General features: G+C 41.6%; 1 protein-coding gene across 2 annotated transcripts in view; it reads right to left on the bottom strand.

The window, feature by feature from the left end:
* The window catches only part of LOC103376578 (low-density lipoprotein receptor-related protein 1-like), a 99,710-nt gene that overhangs the window by 58,954 nt on the left and 13,266 nt on the right, over positions 1-27,490 (bottom strand). The window contains exons 2-7 of one of the 2 annotated variants that reach the window (XM_008306993.1): positions 26,157-26,201; positions 25,257-25,379; positions 10,556-10,693; positions 5,911-6,030; positions 5,107-5,235; positions 4,729-4,992 (exon numbers count right to left, since the gene is read on the bottom strand). In XM_008306993.1, coding sequence (XP_008305215.1) covers positions 4,729-4,992; positions 5,107-5,235; positions 5,911-6,030; positions 10,556-10,693; positions 25,257-25,379; positions 26,157-26,201 — 819 coding nt within the window. The remainder of the gene's footprint in view (positions 1-4,728; positions 4,993-5,106; positions 5,236-5,910; positions 6,031-10,555; positions 10,694-25,256; positions 25,380-26,156; positions 26,202-27,490) is intronic. The other variant, XM_008306994.1, reaches the window with a different exon arrangement.

The raw sequence follows: 27,490 nt of genomic DNA, 5'->3' as shown, positions 1-27,490 counted from the left end.
TTCAGTTGCTCCGATTAAAACAATTACACACAAACACATTTTATCCCTAACAGGAAAGCTATTTCTAAATAAATAAACCAACGTAGCACCTTTTCTGCAATTCTGAGGTGGGTGTTTGCATTGTTGTTTTACCTGCATGAAAGGGATGTTCTCCATAATGTGTTAACAACAAATGCTCAAAACACAGAAACATGCATCAGACTATATTTTCCTTTCATTACGGCGAGGGACACCAAAACACCTAATTCTTCCTGGTCTGAGCTTGTCTGATATCATCTGGTTTAGAAGAGAAATATTTCCAAATGACAGCTACACCGCATTGTGCGTGCATGTGGAGGACAGAGCTGAAAGACTGTCACCATTGGGCTTTTTCATTTTCATAACGGTCTGCACGGAGTAAGTCATTTCTGTCATGTTAATGCATTCTTTAGTCACATGGAGAAGGGCTGTGAGCAAAGACAAGGCGCTGCACAGCGAGCAGATGTGCTGGTTCACAATAGTCGAAGGCAAGTAAAAAAAAAAACAACAACGAGACACAGAAAGAAGAGGAATAAAACTGTGCTTTGCAATTCCATACAGTTCTAGTATTTCTGCATGACTGTGTGTCGTCTAGAGATCAGAAATTAGGTTTAGCAAGAGTTCCATCAGGAATGTGCTCTCTCTCTCTCTCTCTCTCTCTCTCTCTCTCTCTCTCTCTCCATTCTAACTCAGTCAGCAGACTTTTCCACTTTTTCAACCAATCCAGTTTTGCCACAGCCTCTGAGAGCAAATTTCTTCTTCTGTCAGCTGCCATTTCAGCATCAGATCACTTCCAGTCAACCATCACAACCAACATCCAGGAGTCTTTTCACTGAGCTCATTAGAAGTATTATTTCTCATCTCATTCATCTACGACTGGACCTGAATAGCCGACTATTCATTCGCTGTGCTGGAATCGGGGTATCAATTTTGATCTCTGAAACCCACCCGCCACCACCATGCAGCACCCCCAAATATTCAGGATATTCGTCATTAATTGGGGCCGAATATCCGGAGAACAGAAATTGTTATTCAAACCAGCCCTACATTCATCCAGCTCTTCTTTAAGGTGTTTCCCTGTTTAGTTCATGGCATGATTAGCCCTTTAGTGTCATGATGGAGTTTAAACCAGTACGTGAACTATATCATGGCCTTAGGAGAGCTCACTTTTCCACTTTTTTGTGGTCAGAAACAACATTAACAAAGCACTTGATTTTATTTTATAATTATGCCTATAAATAACAATAAGAATGAAAACTGATCAGATGCCACTGATGTGTGGAGAGGAGGAAGAGTGTCTGTTTAGCCTATCTCAGAAGCAATACTGCACTTAATTGCTAATTGAAAACATGTCCAATGAGAACCTATTTTATTTTCTGAAGGTAAATCAGGCTCTACATGAATCTGCTGTTTCTGACCAGGAAAATGAATCACCTTTATGCATGAATTACACATCGATATCAGATTAATTTTATGCATGATCCACAGCGATGAAGGGAAATGGAAATGCATGGTGAAAAAACTGCCAATATTTTTTTCACACATCATGTTCTTAGGTGGGCTCTTGTTATATTAAAAGCACCCAGGCTCCCTCTGGCTACACTGTAGCTCGCACACCACTCTAATCACCAACATATTTCTTCAACTTCCCCTGTTGTGCACACGATGTCAAATAAATGCATTTGATTATCTTTAAGCCTCTCTCCTATTTTAGTCTCTCCTGATCAGAGTGCAGTTTCAGGGGCCTCATTTATCATCAGTGTGTACGCACAGATATGTGCGTAGAGCGTGCGTACGAACATTTCTACGCAAAGCATGGGATTTATCAACTTGTACTTATACTTAGGAATGTGAGTAAATATGCGCACAGCTCTGCGTACGCACATAATCTAGCGGTAGAATAGTGAAACTACAAATAGAAAACATTCAGGGATTTTGACCACCAGCACATTTCAGCGTGAGGTTGGAGACATGTGCGGTGTTTCCCAGCCACCACTGAGCAGGATCATGCCGGCAGTGTTGGATGCCATAAGTCCCCTGGCTCCAGCCTACATCTAGTTCTCTTACAGCCATCACCAACAAGCCCAAATCAAACGGGGACTTAACGCCATCGCTGAATTCGATTCCCAACATAAGTGGAGCCATAGACAGCACCCACATCGCAATCAACGCACCATCACTAATGAATGTATTTTGGAAATAGAAAAGGGTTTCATTCAATCAATGTAGAAATAATTTGAGATGCACATTTGTCGCTATCCAACGTTGTTGCTCGGTGGCCTGGAGGAACACACAACTCATTCATTGATTAGAACAGCTCTGTGGGTGCGTCTCCGAGCAGGAGCTGTTGAAGATGGCTGGCTTATTGGTGAGCGTTAAAACATCTCATCTGTAGGTGATCGGGGTTATCCACTGGGTGACCGCTGGATACTAATTCATCCTCCTCCAGTTGCAGTCGTTTCTCTTTCATGGGCTGTGATGCGTTTTTTGGCACCGAGCTTAACGTCAAACAACTTTTTAAAAATTTTGCCAGCCATCTCTCCTCTGACCCAACAGACATAACTGTGGTGGTTATCTTGTCCCATGTAGCATTTTTTCTTTTGCTGCTTATACCAACATTTCACGCGCCAAACAATATTTTCTGGTTTGTTTCAACCTCGCTGACAAGTACCTCGATCTCAGTTTCAGAGAAGTTCCTCTTTTTCGCTCTTTTTGGCACGATATAAATCTTCACTTGCTTTATGAAGAGCCGTGTTGTTGCCGTATATGGTGTTTTGAAGGCATTTCTGAAGGCAACGTGCAGGTTAAGGACAAAGTAGATGATTACAATCCACCTGCCAACCAACTTAAAAAGGAAAAAAAGAAAACACACAGTATGATGAGGAGTCCCTGCTGGCTTTTTGTTGTTGTTTCTGTGGTTCCTTTTTCTCCTGACTCACAGAAGACAAGCTGCCTGAAACCAGGCCAGGGCATGACTGGGAATAGAGGGCTTGTAGCAAAGGAGCGATAATGTGGAGGAAGGGAAGCAGGATGCGGGATGCTTTTGACCTGCAGCTTGTCTACATTCAGAAACATGCGAGTACACACGCCTGCATTTGTTCCCTCAGATCTCGACTGTTTGTCTTTTAGTTTCATTCTTACGGGGCACAAAAAAAAACAATCCAGTGTTTTCTGAAACGAATCTTAAGTCATGGAAAAACCCAGCTGCTTTTAATGTGCTGCCGTAATATCTGTGACTCACAGGCTGTGCAGAACACAGTGAAGCACAGAGAGTCTCAGGACATGCCTGTTTGAAAGGAATTGATCCTAAGTTTCAGTTTTGGCTACATTTCCAGACATATTTTGTCCAGCTGTTTACATTTGACTGGAACTTTTGTTAACCCCTTTAACACTTCCCCCCCTTCAATTTCCTTTAAGTAGCTTTGTGGCTAAAAAAAAAAGTGACCCACTGGTAAGACACTTGTTTGTTATAAGGTTAAAAACATTAAAAACACATCAGATCAAGAAGAAATAGACACATCATAGAAAAAAATACGATCGAAAGACTGAGGATTGGCTGGGTGGGTGTAACTTTCCCTGTCTGACAGGTGGAGAGCACATGTGAATGAGAGTGACTTAAATATTTGATATGCTGGATGATTGTCACGCAGGAACCAAATTGCATTCATCTCCAGATAGCAACATCCACCCGCTGCAGGAGTAGTGGGATAAATGGATTCCTACTGTGTCACTTTTTCTGCATCTGTTCTATCTTTCTCACATCTACGGTATGCATCACATCAATGCTTAATTTCAATCAGACAGCCATGCATAATGGAGTATTTTTCTTGGGGGAAATGCTGCAGAAATAGACAAATCTTCCTCCTCTCCTCTCCCTGTATGTGAAGCAAGAGAAGAAGTCTAATAACCTTTGCTGGAGTGGAGGCCAAGTCTGTGTTTGTTACTGTGTGAAAGGCCCACAGTGAGAAATCGTACGTCTGAAATGAAAGAATTCAGTCTAAAAAATCCTGAGGAGCTCGATGAATCTATTTACATGTATATGTGGCATCCAGAAAGAAAATGCTAAGAACTATTACAATACATACAAACTAGGGATGCACTATATACCGGCAACCACATCAGTATCGGTCGATATTAGTGTTTTTCCTGATATATCGGTATCGGCCCGATGAACAAGTTTAGCCGAAATGAAAAAAACGATGATTGTCCAAACATTAGCGCCTTCGTCTCTACATTTGATATTGCTGCTATTTCACAGATCTTTGTACTTAAATGGTCCTGGACTTGAACGTTAAATATGTTAAAATATGTTTAAATATGGTTTACTTTTGCTACGTAATAAAGGAGACTATGTGGTCTAATTTGGTATAGGCTTCTTCTGAATAGTTTTCATGTTCTCACAGTGCTTAATTATACTCATTTTCCAGTGTGAACAAAAATTGAATATCGACATCGGTAATATCGGTTGTTGGTAATATCAGAAAGCTTAATATCGAATATCAATATCAGCCAGAAATGTTAATGTCGTGCATCACTAACACAAACTAAAACACAATGCTTTGTTCCACTGTGATGCAGCTTCTTCTGTGTAGAGAACTGGACGGTACACTCTGAGTTGTGTGAGCGAGTGCTACTGTACGCTCAAAACAGTTAGAACCTTTAGGATGTGATTTGCAAATCTACCTAGAGAATCCGCTGCGGTGTACTTACGGTGCAGGCTCAGGGAGATGTTGATGATTTTCTCCTCCGTGAAGCTCTTCAGATTGGGGATCAAGGCACATTTCAGGTGTGTGGATGAGGGCGAGTCTCCCACATGGATCCAGCACACAGTTTCCTGGGCGTAAAGGAAATCCATGGCTGTGGTTTGCTTGGTGCTGGTGGACAGCAGACTGTGCACCGTGGTGCCGCTCAGGGAGGTGGCTTGGATGTTCTGAGAGTTGGCGATCAACAGGACAGGCAGACGTTCTACAGGATCTGGCAATGCAACACAGACAAACGGTAAACAGGAGGAACGGGGGAACAGAACGTCCGTCCGGTCTCAGGCGATCTCGTGCACATTAAATCCCATCGCTGTCTGACGGCGCTTACCATTCTTAGCCTTGCAGGAGCGGTTGTCTGGCTGGGACAAGTAGCCCTCCACACAGGAACAGGTGTAGGAGCCTTCAGTGTTAGTACAGGACTGACTGCAGGTCCCGTACACACTGCACTCATCAAAGTCTGAAACACAGAAGCCACAGATGGTCTCATTACTTAGTTACAGCACGAAATAACTCATTTCAGCTCAGAAATGGGAGGACAAACAACAAGAGTAAAAATTTAAAAACTGCCCACAGATGGTATATTAAATGCAGATTATTATTCACTTTCATTCTTGCAGTTCAGCATCTCATGCTCAGTTATTTATTTATTTTTTTTGTCACACTGGCTTCATGATTAAATAAAAGGTGTGATGCTTTTTTTTTGTTTTTGCCTTGTTGCGGAATATAACCACTACATAACGGAGCTTTGCCAGTCACTCCTCTATAACCTCAATGGCTGCTAAGATCTCAGTTTATTTGCAGGAAATTCTCCACACTCTCAGGTCCCCTCAACTATTCATTGTGTACTCTACATTTGGTTTAGTTTCTGAAAAACATAAGTAAACACTGGTTGTACACTCCAACAATGTGCTTGTTACTGATACGACACAGCAAGAAAAAAAAGTACACACATTCATTGGTATTCTTATTGTGTAGTTGATGGAATGCGGGATACGCGGCATTAAAATTAAGAAGAGATCAAAATAAAGAATGAATCATCGTCTACTTTTCCATTGTGACTTCACAGACAGCACACACTGAACCACGGGTATCGCCAAGGACCGGTGGGTGGCCGTTGCTTATAGGAACTCACCTTTGCATGTCTTTCCATCCGGGCTGATCTCATAACCACTCTTACAGTAACAAGCAGGTCCTACTGGAGTCACCGCACAGTTTTCCTGGCAGCCCATGAGCGAGCAGTTGGATATATACTCTAAAGAGGAAACAAAGGGGGGGGGGGAGACAGGAGGCGGATGAATGAATAAAGAAGTGCAAAAGCCAACATCTTATTAATGTTTGTTTCTTGTCGCCGACATTGGCATTGTGCCCAAAACACCATGGCAGTTTCTCGAACCAGAGGTGGATTTGTAATAATTACGTAATAATTCATTCAACATCTCACTGTAAACCCACAGATTATACTGCGATCATTCAGCTTTTATTCCTCTTGCTCGGTATCTATCAGGAAGGAGCAGCAAGCTTACAGCGTGCCTGCACATATCGCACACAGGTGCTACTGAAGCTGCTATTGTACACTTTCTATTTGGAGCTCAGCGGGGCGCTTAACTGCATAAATACTTGATGTGTGTTGCTACATTTCTCAACTTCCTTCTCCGAGGCCTCCTCCTGACAGTGAGGAGCATACTAATTAATAAGTATGAACAATTTATTGTCAGCCCAGTTGCTTAGAAACTAAATAATAGAATTGAAGAGGGATGTGTGAATGTAAAAAACACATCTATTTAACTAAAATTGATGAGTGTGAGGAGGTCAGAAGCTAAAGTCAATCAATAACAAGATTGCAAGACTAGAAGTACAATTAATTATTGAATAAAAGCAAACACACGCACAAAAACACAACAGATTCAGAAGAAGGATGCTAGTTTAGAACATGTGGTGACTTTTGTTATTTTCCTATGAGTCTACTTTTCCAAAGGTGAATAGCAAGATGCTTCTGTGTCTACCTGTGTAAATGGTTTCTCAGTGTGGTTCCGATGTTGACAGTTATGAATATAAAGTAGTTTTCAGACCCACTTGGTGAATGAATTCAAATCTGAGGACAGGATGCGTTAGTGTTGTGGACAATTACAGCTGGACAAGCTAATGCATTTCACCGCCTTTAAAGACCCCCTCTGGTGAAAATCAAGATTTTTAGTTTACAGTGATTCAGAAATACTATTCTGACTCCTGGGGTTTTATACATAACAAACCAAAAGAAACCCTGTATCCCAAAAAATACATTCCTGTATATATAAGAGAAAGTTTCCAGTTTGAAAAAGCCACAGAGCCATTGTGAGTGGGCAGCTGGAGGAGGATGCTGGGACAGCAACTGGACTTTCACCCACTATGGGTGTAAAGTACATTGCTATAATATATTGTAAGGTACATATGTACAAATTGGTTAAGTTTAGGAAAATATCATGGTTTGGGTTCAAATGCAACTCTTTCACAGTATGTTTGAAGCTTCTTTGTTTTCTGGGTTACCAGGGTGATGAGTCCTGCCTCATCTAATATATAACTGGTTGGCGAAAAAGGAGCAAAGGTAAAGTAATAAAATAAATGGCATCTGATACAAGAGAGTTTAAGGAGTTTAATTAATGACCAGAGAGGCGCTTTAACAGTGTTATTCTTTGCAGGTTGCAGTAGCATCATTTTAACATTAAGACAGTAAGTGTGTTTTAAATTGAAAACAACAGACATTAGCAGAGAGCACTTAATCCTAAATAATCTGCAAATAATAAATTAATTTCCTCAAAATTCAGATGTTGAAATGGTCATTGATGGACTGGTTTTCTTTAACCCTATTCAGGACTTTGATGCTGCCATACGCAGAGGGTCTTTCGGGGTCCACTGGACCCCAAGAATATGTGCAAAATATTTGTTGGTATTCATTATAGACTTTTATACTATGTTAAATACATTTTCTGATAAGCTGATGTATTTTTGGTTCCAAATGCATGACAAGTGTCCCTCTTTTCATATTTAAAAAAAATCTTCAAAAGTAAAAAACAACACCTGTCACCTAAACCAAGTGGCCTGGGGTCCAAAAGACCCCAAAAGTTCTGAATAGGGTTAATTTATGGTTCACCAAAAACAAAAACAAAAAAACAGGCTACAATATGTAGTTGAATAAAGGAAGGTGAATGCATAGTCAAGCGTAACTGGTAAAATTATGCCACTGGTTGTATTGGTTGGCACAAACCAAATTCAAAATCCAAAGAAAATTCAACACATTTAAGTCATTTCAGAATGAATTGGTTGTCTTCAGCTCATCTCCTGGGTGAATTTAAGTCATTAAAATACGTCATCCTTTTAAGATTTTTAAGTGACGTTAAGGAGGATTCTTCCTTTAAGTTAACTGTGCAATAAAGCCTGTGAATGAAGGGCCAGAGACACAGGAGAAATCTCAAAACACTTCTGCCCTATGCTCAAAATCAATACCTCCCCGCTAACCCTTGCTATCTCCAAGGCTACATACACATCAAATATTGAAGGGCGCACAGATAACACGCTACAATCACACCTTCCAGTCAGCTGACCGACAGCATAATGGAAATATCAGCAGAGTTTTTGACAGCGCACTGCGCATCCTGCGAGATATAAATCAAGACGTGGTGAGTCATAGTCAAACACACACAGTCATGTCAAGCCAGGCTGAGATCTATCACTCACAAGTGATTCACTTTGCCCAGAAACACTGTCAGACTGTTCACACTAACAAAACACCTCTGGGGAGAGAGGAGCAGCGTCGAGAAGCTCTCCTTCAAGGCGCCACGCTTCTGAAGATAAAACACACAGCTCTGTTGCTGTACTGTACATATTTTCACACGACTGACCAAATACATTTCCTAAATCAATAACAAAGTTAAAACTTTCAAAGAGCTGTAAGTGCTGAGCAAGAGGAAAACGAGGGAACTAGAGAGATCAGCAGATTTCTCTAGTTTGTGCATTTTGAGCCGTTATCTCAGACTCTTACATGAGCTGCTCTTTATGACAGTGAACATCAGACGAGGCGCTCCTTACAAACCGTTGCCCTGCTTCCAATCTCCATGCAATTCAGGGAATACACAAGTCTTCCTGCTGTACTCCCAAGGCTTGCTGAGACAACCACAGTTCAAATTACAGACATGCCTGGAATTTTCCAAAACAAGTCTGAGCACCAAACAACTGAGATGGGTTTAGAAAGCCAACATGGGCAACAATGTAAACAACTTATCGTGACACATACCGCAAAACATTTATTTTGGGGCGAATAAAACTACCCGAACTGCACTATTTCGGTTCAGAACGCAAACCACCCATATTAATCAGATGACCCTTCACTGGAGCACTTCACTAAACCGAAGCAAAAGATGTCACGAGAAGAAATGTATGTTTCATAAACACGCCGCCGCACTTCAGCCTACTGCAATTCTAACTCTAACCCTGAAAACCAAGTCTCAGGCCTAAAATAATTGGTCAGCCATGTGGGTACCACACACATTTCCTTTGGGAGAGCAGCTGCATCCCCACTATGAGGTGAATACACACACAAACACACACATACTATACAGAAGTCTAGCCAGCCTGAGAGCGCATGAAAATTTAATGTCCTTTCCAATACCTCTCACCATGTTTCTTCAATAAATATTTCATTTTACCTCATTTTTTAAACTGAGGGTGTAGTGGGGGAAATAAAGTCTAGAAAGAAAAAGTGGCTAACTCAAGAAAAAAAAAAAGTCTCATAGGAAAGCAAGGTTGTGGTCAAGATAGTGAGGTCAGGTGACTAATTGTGATTCTAAGCCTTGGCATAAATCACTAAATCCTCTGTTTTGATTCAGTAAGCAATGGATTTTGTACAACTCGGATGTAGCAAAGGCAGAATTTCTTATGTGTCAAGCAAAATAAAAATTCACTACCAAGGTTACTAAAACGTACTATTTCAAAGAGTAAGTTAGTGATGCGAGGGGCACAATGTCGGCCTTTGCTTCTCCTGATCTGTACCCTTTATCCCCCTTACTCATCCATATATATTCATCACTTTTGCACAATTAAGTTTTATATTCTCTTCCTGTGGTCAGCTTGATCAGCACATTCCTGTAAAAAGTATTACATTCTTGTAACTCATGACAAATTACTTCCTAGTTTCGGATTTAAAAATGGCCGCTTCCCTAATTTCAGCGGAATGATTTAACCCTATTCAGGACTTTCATGTTGTCATACGCAGAAGGTCTTTTGGGGCCATTGGACTTAAAGAAAGAATATGTGCAAAATACTTGTTGGTGTTCGTTATAGACTTTTATACAATGTTAAATACATTTTCTAATAGGTTGACGTATTTTTGGTTCCAAATGCATGACAAATGCCGCTCTTTTTATAATAAATAAAGACCCAAAAGTCCTGAATAGGGTTAATGCCTCTGTCTTGTTCCACAAATACAGTATGTGAAACATACAGTTGGCTGTGACACAATATAGCTGAAAAAAAAGGCCTACACAGAAGGAGGCACAATCTGGGAATATAAACAGTGATGTTGTGAATCAGTCAGTAGCTTCACTGATGTTTCCCAGTGTGCAGAATTCAACTATTGTAAGTAGGCAACAAAAAATAGGGAATAGAAATTCAGTCCCTACTTCCATGTATTTCACACAGATGGAATGTATTAGCACAAGAGCTGCATTATTAACCTGCACTGTTCATATTTCATATCTCAGAAATGCATGCGTCCCCACAGAGTGACGCCGCGTATGAAGTCATACCTCTGCAGTGTGGGCCTTCATCCCAGCCGTCGGTGCAGTCTGGGACCCCGTTGCACAGCTTGCTCATGTGGATGCACAGCTCCGTTCCCCCACACTGGTACTCATTGGGAGGACACCGCGATACGGTGCTGAGTGGGCCTGAGGAAACACAACAAACACGGTTGACGGACAAGATAAGGGCAAAGTGTGAAGTTGAGCTGCATTTGTTAAGACCAGCCAAGTCTAAGCTATTTCCTGTAACAATTTATTACATAAATGATTGAATGTCAGATGGGATACTCAGTTTCTAGTCAAATTCAACATTTTGAAAAACATCTGAAAATTGGAATATCCCCTAAAAATAAGTTGCCTTTAAAGATTATTCTGGTTCTGATATTGTCTTTTCACAATTATTTTTAATTGAAATAAATATATATACTCGTGTGAACTACATCAATCAAAGTAAGAGTTACAGATCACCCTGTGTAATTGATTACATTTTTTTTGTTTTTTTTTTTTTAAAGGGGGGAAAAAAGGCATTTCTACAAGGATGTAGTCGATTTTGAGGATGTCTGCAAATGCCTTTGCCACCTAAAGCCACTCATTTTTTTTTCTGCTTGGGCTCCTAATAAGAACCACTTACAGCAGGCAGCCCTGGTGCCCTGTCGCACCAAAATGGATACCAAACCTGCACTGCGTCACCTCACCTGTGAACACACCTCCAGCTGTGCTGCTCCACACACTCTGCTGCAGGCAGCTTTGTCTGAAGCCATGAATTCAGACAGTGCAGCGCTATGAATCCATTATTTCCTGAGAATAATTTCACCCTGGGATCTTTTAATATGTGCCATCTCCCTTTGTCTCTGTCATCCATTTTGTCTTGACTATAAACTGTTCAGTAAAGCAGAAATGCTTTAAAATCTATCTTAATAGAGCTCTGCCCTTTCAATCTGCCAGTGGACGGCAGACTTTGTGACAGACCTGGGCACTTTGTCTAGCTGACAATATATTTGTCAGAGTGAGGCAACGCAGAAACATTCCTCTGCCATCTCCCCCAGTCAGGGCGCATCAGGCTATTTATTTCTTAATATTTGTGGACAGCACCACTGCTGCGGGTTTCGTCACAAACCATCACACTCCCAGACACAAGACAAAGCAAACCTGCAGTGGGTGTGAAGCAAACAATGTGGATATGAATAAACTAAAAACAGGAGGGATAAAGACTACATTTTCAGCTCAGTTTGGCATACTAACTCGGATAATTTAGAAATGGTGTCATCACCATCAGCTCCATCATTCTCAGCACTATCACAGGCAACACATGTAGCAAAGTACGTACCACCTCTGAGAAGACAGCGGTGTAGAGTCAAGGTCTTTTTTCCACAGTTAGCTCCAAACTGGTTTGTGAAATATTGTACAATTTAATAAAGAACTACCTCATCAATTCCAATGTAACTTTAACACACTGATATAAAAGTATACATTTAAAGAATATTAACTGATTCTCTGTATCTTAATTTTAACTAACTAAAAATCTGAATCAGACTTGGCCCCAAAAGTCCAGATTTGGTCAGTAGGTGTGCAAAAAAATCACTAAACTCGTGGCTCGGATCCCATCATGACTTTGAATCAGCAAAACCATAATACACACTGCTGCTCTGTATCTTGTCACTGTAGCTCTGCTTCGAGATTTAGGGAATCGTTCCTTGCCAAGGCGAAAGCATTTTTAGCACTGTTTATTTGTCTGTTAGCAGGATAACTCCAAAGCTAACAGGCAGAATTTTATCAAACTTAGTTGGGAAGTGGAGCATGGCCAATCAAATTTTTGGTTCGGATCCAGATCACGTTCTTGAAAATTGCAAGATAGGGCTTTGGCCTTAGCGGAGGAGCGTGCTCTCCAAGTGCACTTCTGCTTACTTTAAACAGCGGTAATAAAACTGTATTTTGCATTATCACGGTTAAACTCTGCTCTTAATCCATAGTTCACATGTATGCCAAACCATGGGTGGGGATCCGTGCAGATCATGGATCAACTATGGTCCATTACACCACTATTGGTCGGGCTCTACTTAAAGCCATTCCTGTGTAATCACTACCTGCCAGCTGACCGCTCATCAGGAAAATACTCTACAGAAAGCCAATGGACAGGGATTATGTGCTCACACACACTCTGCACACCCCAAGCTAATATCAGAAGATGTAAATGTACTGCTGTACAGAGCAAAGGACATTTATTTAATGACTAAGCCAATTGTTTAGAGTCTCGCTTAATAATTGATAATGAAACCACGTACATGAAGATCTGTCTGACCCATCGCAGTGATTGCTCAATCACATCATACATTTGTTTCGCGACAACTAATCAGTGCTGCATGTTGCAACGTCGGAAAAAACGGGAAACTGGACACTGCACTGGGTTTTGTTTTTACGTCTGTAGTCAGATGTTTGTCGAACCAGTATGTTTTCATTAAGAGGTTTTTTTTTGTTTTACAGATTCTAAAATCAAGTCATTTGTTAAACAAAACAAAACGAAAAACCAGCTATGCTTGTCGTTCGCCTCTTTACCCAGTAATAACTGTCTTCCCGTTGTCATCCTCATCATGGATTTACATTCATCTTTCCAGATTGCCACCTTAACAGGCAGAACCACAAGGCAGACATCCAAAGAACCGTTGTGGCAGCAAGAGATGGCCACTGGAGAAAACTAGCAGGAACTACAAACACACCATTATCCTGGCCTGCACCAGCCAAATCACTACCTTCACTGCATCTGCAGCATACACGCATGCATCCCAGAGGCAAAACACCAACAATAAGCACACCAGTGTACTGGCATGTAGGCCTGGTATAGCAGTCTGTGCTAAGAGACGGCTTTAGGATTTCTGGGAAAGAAAACACACTCGTCTTGGTTGAATATGAAACTAAAACTCCTACTTCTCTAAGACACTAAATTTATGCAGCTTTAACTGGATACAGAAGTGAATATACTGCTAAAATCCTTTGCAAAGCACAGAGGGCTTTTCTGCTTGACCTTATTACTGAACTCTTTTTCTTGGATGAAGTTTCCTGCCTTGTGACTCTGACCAGACTTTTATCCACAGACTAATGACTCCTCTGTCCAGCCACGTCTACGCACGCTCACAACTTTGTGCATTATTTCCAAGTTGCTGTCACCAAATCTTAAAGTAAGCATTCACAACATTAACCACAGCGATTGTTTTCACAGCATTTATTACTCATTTTAATCACAGCAGCGTAATTATAGCTCAGAATCGAGTGCAGGGGCTTGTTTGTCGGATATTTATCTGTTCCAAACGCGATAATTGCATTGTATGTTTGCAAATGAAATGTGGTAGGCGGTGGGATGCTTCTGTTAAAGAAATTGCTTGGCAGTTTCGTTCCGAGACTTATGTGAGAAAATCGGGACCGCTCCCACTTCTGTGATTTGGAGGCCAGGGTGGATTTAGCTTAGCATAAAGGCTGGGAGTGTGGAAAAGAGCCAAAGTTACACCATCTGCTTACAAGGACCTCTAAATGTTGTCATCATGTATGATTATTTCTTTCACCTACTAAAAAGTAAAAATTATCATGTTTTGCAGGGAGTTACTTCAGTAAATATTTGTTGGTGACCAGTTGCCAGAGACAGTACAACTCCCTAACTTTCAGCAGGAGGGCAAAGAAGGATATATTTCCAAAACTGTTCATTTGAATTAAATTAATTCATAAAACAATAAACCGAAAAGTAATGGAAAATAATTAGTTTGTATATATTTTTACAAACTGAAACCTAGGTACAGAAAAGACGCGTTTGTTTTCCCCGTTGCTCGATGCGTGAACTTTAAAAACCCGTAGCTCATCTTTCTCTGCCTCTGTGGAAAGTCAAACTGCTGGCTGTCCTTCCTCCTCCTCATCACTCTCTTTCCTTCTTTATCTCCTCCCATGATTTTTCCTCCAACATCTGCTGACCCATTTACAGTAAGTGAAATGCATGAAAGGGAGGGCGATGTGTGGAAAATGAACACAATAAGAAACAAACTGAGCGAGAAAAAAAAAGGACATAAAGGAGAGAGGAGACTACGTGAAACACCTCATCCACAAGAAGCGAACAGAAGCCCCACAAGGCCTCATTCTTGTGTCAGCTGGCAGCAGGCAGAGGTGCAGCAGTGGAAAAGGCATTGCTAATTTGAATTAAACAGGCGCTTTTGTTTAACATTCCTCCACTGTGAGCGAGCCAGGTTAGCAGGTCTGAACCTTTATTTGTTTGAGAACTTTCTATTTGCTCTAGTCTCCTCTGAAAGAAGGCTGACTGGTACAGCTTCAGCTATTCTGTCGCTCAATTATGGCACCCAAGGAAAATTATGAATCTTGGTTACCCCATCATTGACTCATACAAGCTATCCTTGTGATAATGCCAGTGGTGTAGAACTGGGGCTGGAGATTTGACTATCCTTTTCCTACAGAGAACCAGACGTTGTTCCAAGGCTTCCTTTTTTTCTACTACAGACGTCACAGAGACGTCAGCAGATACCAGGCTTGATTTCACTTCTTCCATAGGCCTGTGACACTCAACGAGCATTTCTCAGGCGCTACAATCATCCGTCTTGCTTCGAATCTAAAACTGCATTGCAATAAAGAGTTTGAGGTGACCGCCTATTTCTTATTTCTACCTTGGGAAGCAGCATTAACACCTGATGGGCGCTTTTCCACACGCTGCAAAGTCACATTTCGAGCCAAACAAAGCCCTTCTTCTCTAAGCATCTATCAAAACAAGATTGCTACATGCAGGATTTCAAACACCTTGTACGAATGGAGTCTTTAAGCCGCTACATACACACACACACACACACCTACACACACACACATACACATAGGGGTAGATCACATGCACTTTTCCAGTCCACGGGAGTGAGGGCAGAGGGGGTGGTAGTGGTGGTGGGATGGGGGACAAGAGAACCAAGGCCATTGTTTGGATCACACAAATCGGCTGTGGCCCCCTACAAAGCAGGCTGAGCCTCAGTGTTGTAAGCAGCGTCACGTGCGAAGCCTGATCTGAACTGTGGCACTGCCACATGGAAGCTAAGGGTAACGGCGAGAGCCACGGGGCACGGGGGCAAAGTGATGAAAGCCGATCTGGCACTTTCTAATTACCTGCTGGTTTAGGATTAATATTTCAAGACACAGTCCTCTTGGTTTTGCATCCGTTGGGAGCTCCCACAATCGTGTGTGTGTGTGTGTGTGTGTGTGTGATTTTTTTCTTTCACAACAACATTTTTGCAGAGTTATTCATCTTGGAAACTGTCTCTCCGTGTGCGTTTCCTCTCCAGTAGTAGAAGAGAGGCCCAGCTGACTGAGAAGGAGTCAAGATCTGGATCAGGCTGTCCCAGAGCCCAAAGCTTGTTAGGCTGTGGGGATTTTCCATTCACTAGTTCATGCTTTCCCCTCCATATGCTAGTCAACACAAAGCTTATTCAACCAACAACAAACACGCAAACAAATTGCAAGATGCTGCCAGAGTTACAGCAAAAACATAAAACTCGCTTTATGGGAGCCAATATGAGGAATGAGTGCAACAAGCAAACCCAGTTTTATTTTAAATACTGCATAAGGTTCAGTATAAGAAACTGTGGCAGATATACACCTACATATCCACATACAGGGTATCCATATATATCATTTATATAACAATAAAAGCACCTGCTACTGACAAGAATTAGACTCTTATCCTGCTACTGCTCACAGACAATAGCTGTCACATAGAGATAAATATTTGAAAATGTTGATCCATGAATAAATCACACAAGTAAACACTTTTGCATCTTTGTCACCTCCTAAACACATTCTAACACACGGTTTTTCTGACCACTTGTAACCACGTCCTCACACACTGACTGGCCCTTTCTGCGATGCTCTTGGCCCACATGACACATTCTTGGACGAAGCACCCAAATCCTGACCCAGCAGCCCCGAGGCCCCCCTTGACCTCCTCCTCCCCCCCCCGCCTCAGCCGGCCCTGCCAAAGAAACAAAAACTCCAAACAACTAGGATGCGGCACCAACATCCAGCAACACCACAGCTTCACTAAGACTACAAGAGGACACGGGGGGCTAACACAGGAGTTTGTGTTTTGATGTCGCTACTCAACGCAGGCCTGTCAGAAAGATCATGGGCAGCCAAAGAACAGCATCAGTGAGCAGCAGAACGCTGAGGGGGGAACAATAGCTGCACTTCACCATTGTTTATTTCTGACAGCTATCCCATAAACACTTCACTCCGCAGGTGAAAACAACACATTAACCTGCCAGCAGAACAGCACCTGTGGGCGCCTCGCAAATACTACACCGGGACTATTTTTGGTTACCTGGATTTCCTTCGTGGAAGCAACCGCATCTCACATAAATTTACAGCACAAATGTCAGTTATTCTAATCATTTCTGGCTTTAAACCCCCAGACTGCGCGCCCTCGCTGCACTCTGCGCTTAATGGTTGGATCTCTGCTCTTTGGCTCTTTTTGCTCGATCCTTTCCCTTCCAAGATATCAACACCACATTTTCATTCCTTCTTGGGGGGCTTCTGGGGTGGCTGGCAGGGTGACAAGCAAAGCAGGAAGGCTAAATCTAGCTCTTGAAAGCACAACAAACTGAGCCTTCTCCAAACACACCAGCACCACTGCTCCTCGGGGCAGAGCAACCGCTAAGCAAACAGTTCTATCAGCAAAGTAAATTGCAAGATTCATACTGGACAACGCCGCCAGATAAATAGACGGAACCGACACTGCTGCTGGTTACGAAAGAGGAAAAGTAAACCATCGCACACAAAAAGGAATCGGTGGTGAAATTTCACACAAGTTATGTCATTCGCCAGCAACCCACACACCTGCTTCCTTAAGCTTTAAAAGGAGAGGGAACAAAAGTTTTAATAACACACCTCAGACAGACTCTCCGTCTCCCTGCCTCTTTCTTTTACGGCGTTGAAAGAAGAAAAATAGACCTACTGCTTACTGGGTAAGGTTCTTACATAGTGACTCTATATCTGAGATTGAACAGACTCATATTTGATTCGTTTACCTCTTATTTCCTCACAATGGTTTTAGGATTAAGTTAAAACTGTTAGTTATGTTCAAGGTTTTCCTGTAAAGATCTGAGAGAAGGATACATATTGCTGGCCCAGAAAGATTCAATATCTGAAAGGCATTTCAGTTTGTTTGGGCTTCTTAGCGGAGGACACTAAGGGGGCAACTCTAAATACCCCATGAGTCTTAATGCTCTTAGTCCCCAGCTTGAATCCTGGCCAGTTGGGAAATTTTGCTGCATGTCACTTCCTTACTTTCTCCTCCTGCATCTCCTTTCTTTCTCCACTGCCCCTATCAATGAAGGCCTCAAAAAACAAATATTTAACAAAGACAAAGTAGGAGACTAACTTTAATCATCACAAATTAACCAAGCCCCTCTCCAGACAATCATTTTCATTTGTTATGTAGAGCAATAGACAATGAATTCAAAGGACAGACTACTAATTATCGCGTGGAGAAACAGCTATGCAAATGAAAGGAAAGGCCCAAGGGGGGTCTGAGAGGAGGATGAGAGTAATTGTCATCGTAAGAGCCAAGAAACCAGGGGAGACAACAACCGCTGACGGAGACAAGCTGTGTGTTCAATAATGCACTCTCGCATACAGGATCCAGGCATTTATTACTGCCACTAATCAGACACAGGTGCTTTAATGCTACAGTGAGGAGCCACGAGGCAGAGCCAGGTGTACGGCATCTGTGCGTCTATGTCTTTGAGGCGCAGGGCGGAGGCTTCAATTCCCCAACTGATCATATTATTATTATTCATGTGCTCCTTTCTCCTCATGCATCAAAACCCCCACTGTATCATTTTTTTTTGTCCTGTCCCAGGCTTGTTCCAGCCTTCCCCTACGGGTGCCTCTGGCCTGCCCCGCCCCCTTCTGTGGAGAGCCCTGCTGAGATTACATAATGGTCTTTTTAAAATTTAAACCCCTGACACGCTTTTCTTGGCTGAACACAGTCTGGGGCGCTCTTGTCCTGCTTCAGGGGCCAGCTTTGCCCTCTCTACTGCCCTGGCCTCAACTCCTCATCTAAAAATGGCCAACTGGTAGCTGGTGGATCCCATCCAGCCCACCACACCCTTAAATAGAGCACATATATACAGAATATACATTCCACCGATGTGGAAACAAAGCCGCACGACTTCGTAATGCACAAAGACACAAGACCCACTGTGTAGAAAAATGGCAGCAAGTGCTTGAGACTGATAAGTTTGAATTTGCAACAGAAGGCAGTTTGTTTGTCAAAGCTCTGAGGAGCACTACGAGGATGAGTCTCTACAGACAACAGTGAAAGATGGTGGAGGTCCCTCGCCCGGTCGGGGCCACGTTTATGTGAATGGAGTTGGGGGATTTGAATTATAATTAGCGAATTCAACAATGCTGAGACATACAGATTCTCATCAGGGAGGCATCTGATGGGTCCCACATTCACTCTGCAGAAACATACAGCTGAGTCATAAATAACTGTCTACAACAACTAGATGAACAAGGAGGACTGCAGCAGGTGGTGTGGCCCCCACGGAGCCCTCATCTCAAACTCATGTTTCAATTACTCTGTAATTACACGAAAAGACATGAAAATGAGACAGCTTTAACTCCAAACACTTTACGCAACTCGGGGAACTGTTTTAAATTAAAGGGTGGTTGCACTAAATAATGATTTGATTGAGGTTCTTCTCTGTTTACTGCACTTTGTATGAATTAAACTGATCAGTAAAAACAATTTGTTGATTTTTTTTTTGGCAGCATCCTCATATTATAGGATATTTTTTTATGGACAGTAGTGTAACTTAACATGTTAAGTTAAACATCATGTCTATATACCATGTAACTATGGCACAGGCTGCATCTGTAATAACTCATCTTGGGATTTTCTTTTACATGCATGAATGTGATATTGCTGAAAAGCAGAAATATGTAAAAATGTACAGAAGGGGCGGTGGATTGGATTCTTAGGCAGGAGACTTATTTATCCTACTTATGTGGGGATATATTATACATGTATTTCACAAACTATTTCTTGTGCACTTGTAAACATCATTGCTTAACTTAAACTATGGGGGGGGGGGGGAATTGTAACAGAGAATTATAACTGACCATGTTTTTACCCTCAGCTTGATAAAGTGTTTTAGTAATTTTCAGCACTTTTTTTCTTTTTTATAGTCTGCTTGAAACTTAACAATCTCACTTTAGTCTAAGTGCTTCCGATTGCAGAATGCAGCTGTTTTTAAACAAAAAAACTGTGATAAATCAACTGGACTCTAACTGTCAAGGGAAAAAAAACAAAACTCAACAGTAGACGCTTAGCAGCTAAAGAGCCAGATATTTCCCTCAGGAGCTGATGGAGATCAACACAAATTGTAAAAAAGCGTGAGTATTAGCATTACATCTGCTGCTTGGCCAGAAACAGAACTCCAAATCAGTGCTAATGTTGTTCTCTGTCTGCTGAATATGTAACTGCTGGCTAACACACTAGCCGTGCCAGCTTCATAAGACATACCAGTGTCATGTTTAAATAGTGTTTATGGGTTTGAGGTTTTTGAATGCATTAAGGTGTTTCGGTCAAATTTATGAATTTCTGCAACTCAAAAGTTAATCTACAAGACATCACTAAGACAGCTTTAGTAAGGACTAATAGTTTCAAGTTGTACATAATGATAATATCACACTTTGTTGGCAATTTAGCACAAAAGCCATTCACTGGGGTGAAATGATGGTCGAGCAGATAGGATGTATAGCGCATGAGTAGATATGTTCAGATCAAATCCCAGTCGGGGACCATTTGCTGCATGTCATTTCCCTGTTCTTTCTCCCAGGCCCTGCCAAAATACATGGCATTTCTATGTAATTACAGACACATCATCTCCTTTAGAAGTCTGAATGTTGTTGTTCATTGTCTAAATGAGAGAGAAAAATGTGTGAGAAGAGCCGAGAGGGAAGAGCGCATTGCGAACGCATGCAGTCACACCTGCAGCAGGTTCTAGTCGGAGCACGGCGCTGAAGGCAACAGACTCTTTCATGTTGAGCGACGGTTATTATGTCGATGGCAATCTGGGCTGGGTGGAAGCTCCTTTTAGGGCACAGTAGCGGGATAAAAACAGATCGCTTCCTCTTCCATATCTTCACACTTTACCCACTGTCTTTGGGTAAACTTTCTGCTAAGTGACACCTTTAATCATACACGCCCAACAACAAACAATGGTGTGCATAAGTAGGACAGTATAAAAGCTTTGGATGTAACTCCTCAGAAATTGAGGCTATAACTCACCAGATTTGACTTATTTTCAATGCAGTGTTTCATTTCTCTTGATAGGAGTCAGTGAGACTACATCATGAAAGAAGATGTTTTCCACTCTGAACGTTGCTGTTACAAAAGTGTTTCATCTCCTAAAAAGCTAATTGCACCCTAGATGGGAACTGTCAGTAAAACAGCCTTTATTACAGACCAGAGGCAGGGGGGGGACATCATTTCAGCGTAACACACTTCCTGTGTTTCTGGGACATGAGCCTACACCCTACACAAATACTTTTCACAATTATCTGCATTACGTGGCTTTCAATTGTCCATTGATTAGAAATGCAGATCAAAGTTCTATATAAAGGTCATATGCCCAGACGAGCATTTTGTTTTTGTTTTACTCTTTCAGTATCCCTCTATGCCAGTCTGACCCAGCACCCTGGGGTACAAAGGACAGCATTGTGGGGGTTACACAGCAGGGCAAAGCAGCTGCACTGGACAGTGGCTGACTTCACTGGCAATAGCCAACACCCCAACAAAGGCCACTGTGAAGCCCCGTCCACATGAGTGAATAAATAAACCACCTCATGCATCTTTCAACCAGAAGCATCTGCAAAAGGCCCTTCACAAAGAGCACATTTATCACAACAATAAAAACTACATGTTACAGTTGGAGACACAAGTCTATATAATGTTTTAATATGACAATGGGATTCATCAGATTTTATTCCTGTCTTCAGATGGGAAATGTGGATTTGGACAAGAGATATTACTGGTTGGCTGCCATGAGTCTTTCATTAAACCTACACACTGTATATGATGTGGTCACCTGCAGAAAAGCTAATAAACTATATTTAAGTGGGTACATTTATTCACTGCTGCAACTTTTGCTTCCACCAAGCATCATTTTTGACTATTGTCCCAATGGCAGTTTGTCTTCATTGGATCATTTGAGGGTGCAAAGCAAAAGCAAACATGGGGAAAGACGGACAAAGTGTGAGACAAAAGTCTGAACTGAATGTTTACAGGCTAATATTAGGCGCCACAATGTCCTAACATACGTAAAGAATAACGCTTGTGACACGTATTATTCGAAAATTGGTTATAAATCCTGTAAAAAGACCACAAACCACAATGTCTCAGTATGTTTTGAAAAACTTTCTGACTTCCAAACTTGTCTAAAGCTCTCAGCCCCAAGGCTATTGTTCCCTATTTAAAAATGGGTCACAGTTATATACTTATAATTTTTTAATAATTTTTTTAACCCTCTGAAATCCAAAACCCACCGGCTGGTGTCTTTAAAAAAGATGACATAACTAACTACTCATGTGTTCTGTCAGTAAATTTAGGTTTAAAATTGTTATATTTCAGCGAACCACTTTATTCTACATCTATCATGTTAACATTTGCCTGCAAAAATGTCTGCAAAAATAGGATTCTGTAAAAAAAATATATTTAAAAAAATTGTGCTCCTTGGCACAACTGTTAAGCCATAATGGCTCATCAGTCATGATGCAAAAATTCTGGGATTTTTCAGCTGAACTGCAGGCAGTGTTCATATAGAGCAGCTAAGAGACAAGTATGGCAGCAAATGAAAAAGGTGAGTAGTGAAGTATCTGTCACCATTTTTTCCAGTATTTGTCACCTGCGGGCACTTGGAAAAATATTCAATTTTAAATCAATAATCCAAAAAAAAACCTTCTACTTTCCTTTTTGATGATTTATGGCATTGTAAATGTGTCACGCGGCACAGAAGACATTCCTGAGTTGTCTCTAATTCTAGCCACGGTTGTGCTGTTTCCATAGAGGTGTGGGACTTTACTTCGCAGGGAAAAATGAGCCCTCAGTGAGTAAAAATGTGACAGGAGCAAAAACACTCTGAAATTTTAGTAACGATTACTCAAACATGATTAAATCAGGTTTGGTAACTATCCAGAGGAGTGGTAACTACAGTTTCCATGTTGATTGTAATGACGAAACACGACACTCAGTGCAACAAAATGACTCACTGATACGTTTGTTTGTGTCACAGAGGAATAAAACATTGCCGTCTTCAATAGGATTTGCTAGATGCATCGATTCTTTGCTGGTTTTGGTCTTTTTGGGAGATGTGCTGAGAAAAAGGAAAGTACGGAACATCACCGGATTTTGCTTTCCATTTTAATGAAGCACAAAAGTAAACCACAATTCCTCTGACAGCCTGTTTACCCTTCTCTGGTCAAACTCCAAAGAGAAAAGTGTTTACTCCAACCTCTCTGCAACCGTCTAAACAATCTTAACTTTAAGAGAAACACCTAAATTTGAAGAAAAGTTAAGCTAGGGATTGGCCTTTTCTTCTGTCTCTCTTTGACTCACTTCAGACTGTGAAAGTCAGGTCCCTCCACAACACAAGGTTGTTTTGGAGAGTTTGGGAGCAGCGTGAGACAGGGGATGGAGTCCTTTCTGTCCCAGATAGAGACACAGAAGGAGGAAGGCCCACAGATGAGAAACAGGGGGGGAGAGGCAGGTTGTGAAAAACAGCAGGTTTCTCCATTGCTCTGGGCGAGTCTCTAATGACTTCCAGACCTACTCTCATGCAGTCTCATGTGTCTAGACTGCAGCTCTGTATCCGAGCCTCCCTCTCCCAGTTCAACCCCTCCAAAAAACACACACACAAACTGTTCCCCCCCGACCCACCCGGAGCCCTCTGTCCTCTCAGAAAACTACAGGCGTGTTCGTCTCAGAGGCCGACCAAAAAGACAGTGCCGCTTTCATCCCCTCCCCAGGGGATTCGGCCTCAAAAGCATCTCGACTCTAATGAAGACTTTGAAACGACGGCTGTCTTTTTTTGAACACTTTCTGTTTGGTTTTGTGTCATGACTGCATCCTCTGTGGCTCTGAATGCAACAGGAAATCGCATCTACGCAGGAAAGACAAACTTTGCAAATCTCCTAATTGGGCATGACAGAGCTGTTTAAGGGCAGAATGACCTCTCTCACTTGCTGATAGAACGTCCCATTGTTTCCTCCAGGCTGGCTGTGGTTAGCCAAATAAATCTAATAGCCCATCAATCTCAGCCTGCTAGCCGACAACTGCTTTTAAAATGCGTTTGAAGGGATCAAACGCTGCAGTAGCATATTAGCATAGCCTTGATATGGGGGGAAAAATGTATTTTAAAATCTACCACTGCAGGTTTCAGATCAATCTCTGAGGCAATCTCACAATAATTAGAGATTGCACCTGTTGATTATGTACAAACAGCAATTCGTACGCTGTCAGAAAAATACATATTCTGTGCAAAAGGACTTAACATGTGCCTAATATAAAGCAAGGATGAGTTTGCATTTTTTTTGTCATGAATAAAATCAAAGGTTTGCATAACAGTGCATTTGATAATGATTTAGTGAAAATTCACTCTCTCTGCTTTAACATGCTTCAAACACACACTCATATTCATATCAAAGGAGATAACCAGGGAGCGCTTTTATTCCACAGAATTCACAAACTTTAAAAGGGCAAAAATTCAGATGAAGTAGGCCCAGCAGCATTTTTGGACTATCTACCAGTGACGTCTCTGCATTTGGGGCCAGTGGGGCCTGGCCCTACCGAATGTCACTGTGGAGCTCTATGCTGGCTTAATATAAGTAAGTGGGAAAAAATCGGTCTTTATAGAGTAATAATCTATAAAGATTATTCTATTAAGTATAATAATACTCTAAAATGACCAATCATGTCACCAAGGCGGTTTCGTTATAAACATTTATGCATAACCCAAAGGCTTTGACCACAGAATGCCGACAAGTAGCCTAATTCCTCTTGACACACCTGAGAATGGGGCTGGTCCATCAGTGTTAAGTGATGAACTGCTGAAATCATGGTGTGAATGGTCAAAACTGCTCTCTGTAGACAGCCGCGGGGCACAGTTATTGTGGCCCCAAGCCAAAGTCATCCAATTAAAATACTGGAATGACATATGTCAAGACGTAATAAACGTGTACAGTTTTGGCGGACAGTAATACGCAGCAAGCTAGGTTGGTTTTCATTGTGAGTGAACAAGGCAAAAAAAACAAAAAATGAATGAAGTCGATTCTTTGACAACAGCTACATTTAGCACTTTGCCACAACAACACTGGTGAGTGACATTTTTTAGTGACCCTTTATTTTTAATGCTATGAAATTACATTTAGTGTGTAGGATTTGCAAGAGACACACCACTGCTATCTACTATATGTTGTGGAAAAGAAGCATCACTGGACTGGTGGTGCTTTCAATTATGATACATATATATCGACCTATGCCATAAAAGACTCCAATTATCTGTCTCTGAACGGTTATCTGTCAGTTACAGTTCATTCTGTCGTGCAAGTCAGATGCAGCAGGATCACAATAAGCATTATCTGGATACAACACACCGGACTGGTTAAACTCAGCACTTACAAACGTCGGGCTCTTCGTCGGAGCCATCTGGGCAGTCCTTCTCCCGATCGCAGCGCCAGCCCTTGGAGATGCACGTCACCCCGTCTTTACACACAAACTGCTTTGGGCTGCAGCTCCTCGGGGCTGAAAAGAGACAAAGAAAAACAAAGTGAGAATGAAAAGATTTCTGAGAAAAAGCAGCTCCTTTTGTGTCACTGATCTTTATTCCTGAGGTCTCATTAGCAAGCAGTGTCTGTTGTGTTCAGAGTCAATAGCGGCCCTCGCTGGCCCTAATTAGGTTCTGGAAAGTTGTTACTTTGATGGAGGGGATAGAGAGAGGATACACACACACACACACACACAACAAAAAAAATAAATCCCCAAAACACACACACACACTCATGCAGGCCTGGAAAAGCTTCGCATAAACTTGCTGCACCTAAATATCCAGGTCAGCGTTCCCAGGCCGATGGCAGCGAAGCAGCTCGTCTGGAGGATATCAAAGAACATACTGTTCAGTGAAATGCCCCCCTATCATCCATTTCCCTTTCGATCCAACCTTCCAGGATGAGAAAAAAAAAACTGCCCATTCCAGCTACAGCCAAACGAAGAAGCAGATTCAAACTCACACCAACACATACATGTACACGCAGAAGCAACAAAGCTGAGTCACACAGGGGGGCATTCAGGGGAAGCTCTTGAGCGAAGCTTGATGCAACAACTTGCTGCTGAGTGGCAACTTGCCTTACTTAACACTGCTGTCAGGGGGGGGGGAAAGAATGAAAGGCTGCCTTGCACTATTTCAGTATAGCTAGAACAAGCATTAAACCTGCTGGAAACTATGCAAGAAAACAAAAGGAAAAACATATTGATAGCAGGTCCCAAGAGTTCCATGCTGAGTTGGAAAACGTAACCACTGACCTAAGCCTTGTAACCGTGTTTCATTCAGCAGGTATTCGGATGTCACTGAAATGTAAAGAAGAGCAAGAATTATTAGATGCTTCCACATTTGACACAACTGAAAGGGTCCCGGTTCATAAAGGAGCCATTTAGTTTCATGTTGTTTTGCATGCAACAATCTGAAATGTTTAACAGATTAACTTGCGGAGATCTGTTGTAAAGCTGTGTTTAATTTTCTTATGAGTTAAACGCATGACAATGTGTGTTACTCGTTACAATTGCTCACTAGAAAATAAGTTACAAAAGCTTTTTTTTTTTAAATCATGCTTAATGGGCAACAGCAAAAGTCAAAATGCTTTACACATACTACATATACAAGGCGTGGCTATTAAATAACAAGACTGGGCTTATGTACGTAGAACTACGGCAAGCATGCGTGAACCACATGGTATACATTGACCAATGGACAAGAATAAAATAACTGAATTAATATGAACAAATCTGAATTCCAACATTTTTCTCATCATGTAAAAGCTGCATAAATATGCTTTCCATGACTCAACCCAAGTCTGTAGGTGCTTTCCAACAACTGCGAAGCCTTCACACAAACGTGATGATTCCTCACACAGCAGCCTACAGTTTGGTGGTTTTGATCACAGTTTATGGCCCTGATGATCACACACAACAAAGACCCCTTTTCACAAAGTTCATACATCCCAGTTTATGTGTGCACGCCAGCTGACAGCAGGTAGGGAGCTATCTAAGACAGATTTGGTTAACTGACTTTAACCCAGCATCCTATTTCTAGCAGGCAACAAACTGCACAAGTGAGAAAACATCATCGGAATGAGTAACTGTAATATAGTTACTGTATGCAAATGTATAGTATTTTCAAATTGTGTGTCTTTTTAGTACATATGATTTGTGTAAAAGCAATTTAACATCTATTAAAACCTTACTGTGCAACACAAATTATTTCAAAGGCGCACTAACTCCTGGGCAGGGTATTGGAGAGCTGTTATCAGGTAAAAATAGCTTTAATTAACAGTAATGTAAAGTTACACGGCAACAAACAAAGGAAATGACATAACACTATAAGTTTTTATTAGCGAGTTCAAACAGCACATGTCACACTGTGGCCGCTCAGTGGCACGCTTAATAGCTTAATACAAGAAGTAATTTACCATAAAGTGCTGCTTTTCATGAGACAGTATTGTTCCAAATTTGTTTATTCATTAAAATTAACAATACAGTTTTGCAAGCTGACATTTAAAAGAGAGCAAGAGGCAATCCCAGAGTGTAATTGGAATTTAGTCATAGATAGTTCAGCCTTGTGGATATTCATCACCAGTCCC

This window comes from Stegastes partitus, unplaced genomic scaffold (assembly GCF_000690725.1).
Source record: "Stegastes partitus isolate 25-593 unplaced genomic scaffold, Stegastes_partitus-1.0.2 Scaffold51, whole genome shotgun sequence".
Taxonomy (NCBI): Eukaryota; Metazoa; Chordata; class Actinopteri; family Pomacentridae; genus Stegastes; species Stegastes partitus.
This window is presented reverse-complemented; position numbering and strand designations above follow the sequence as displayed.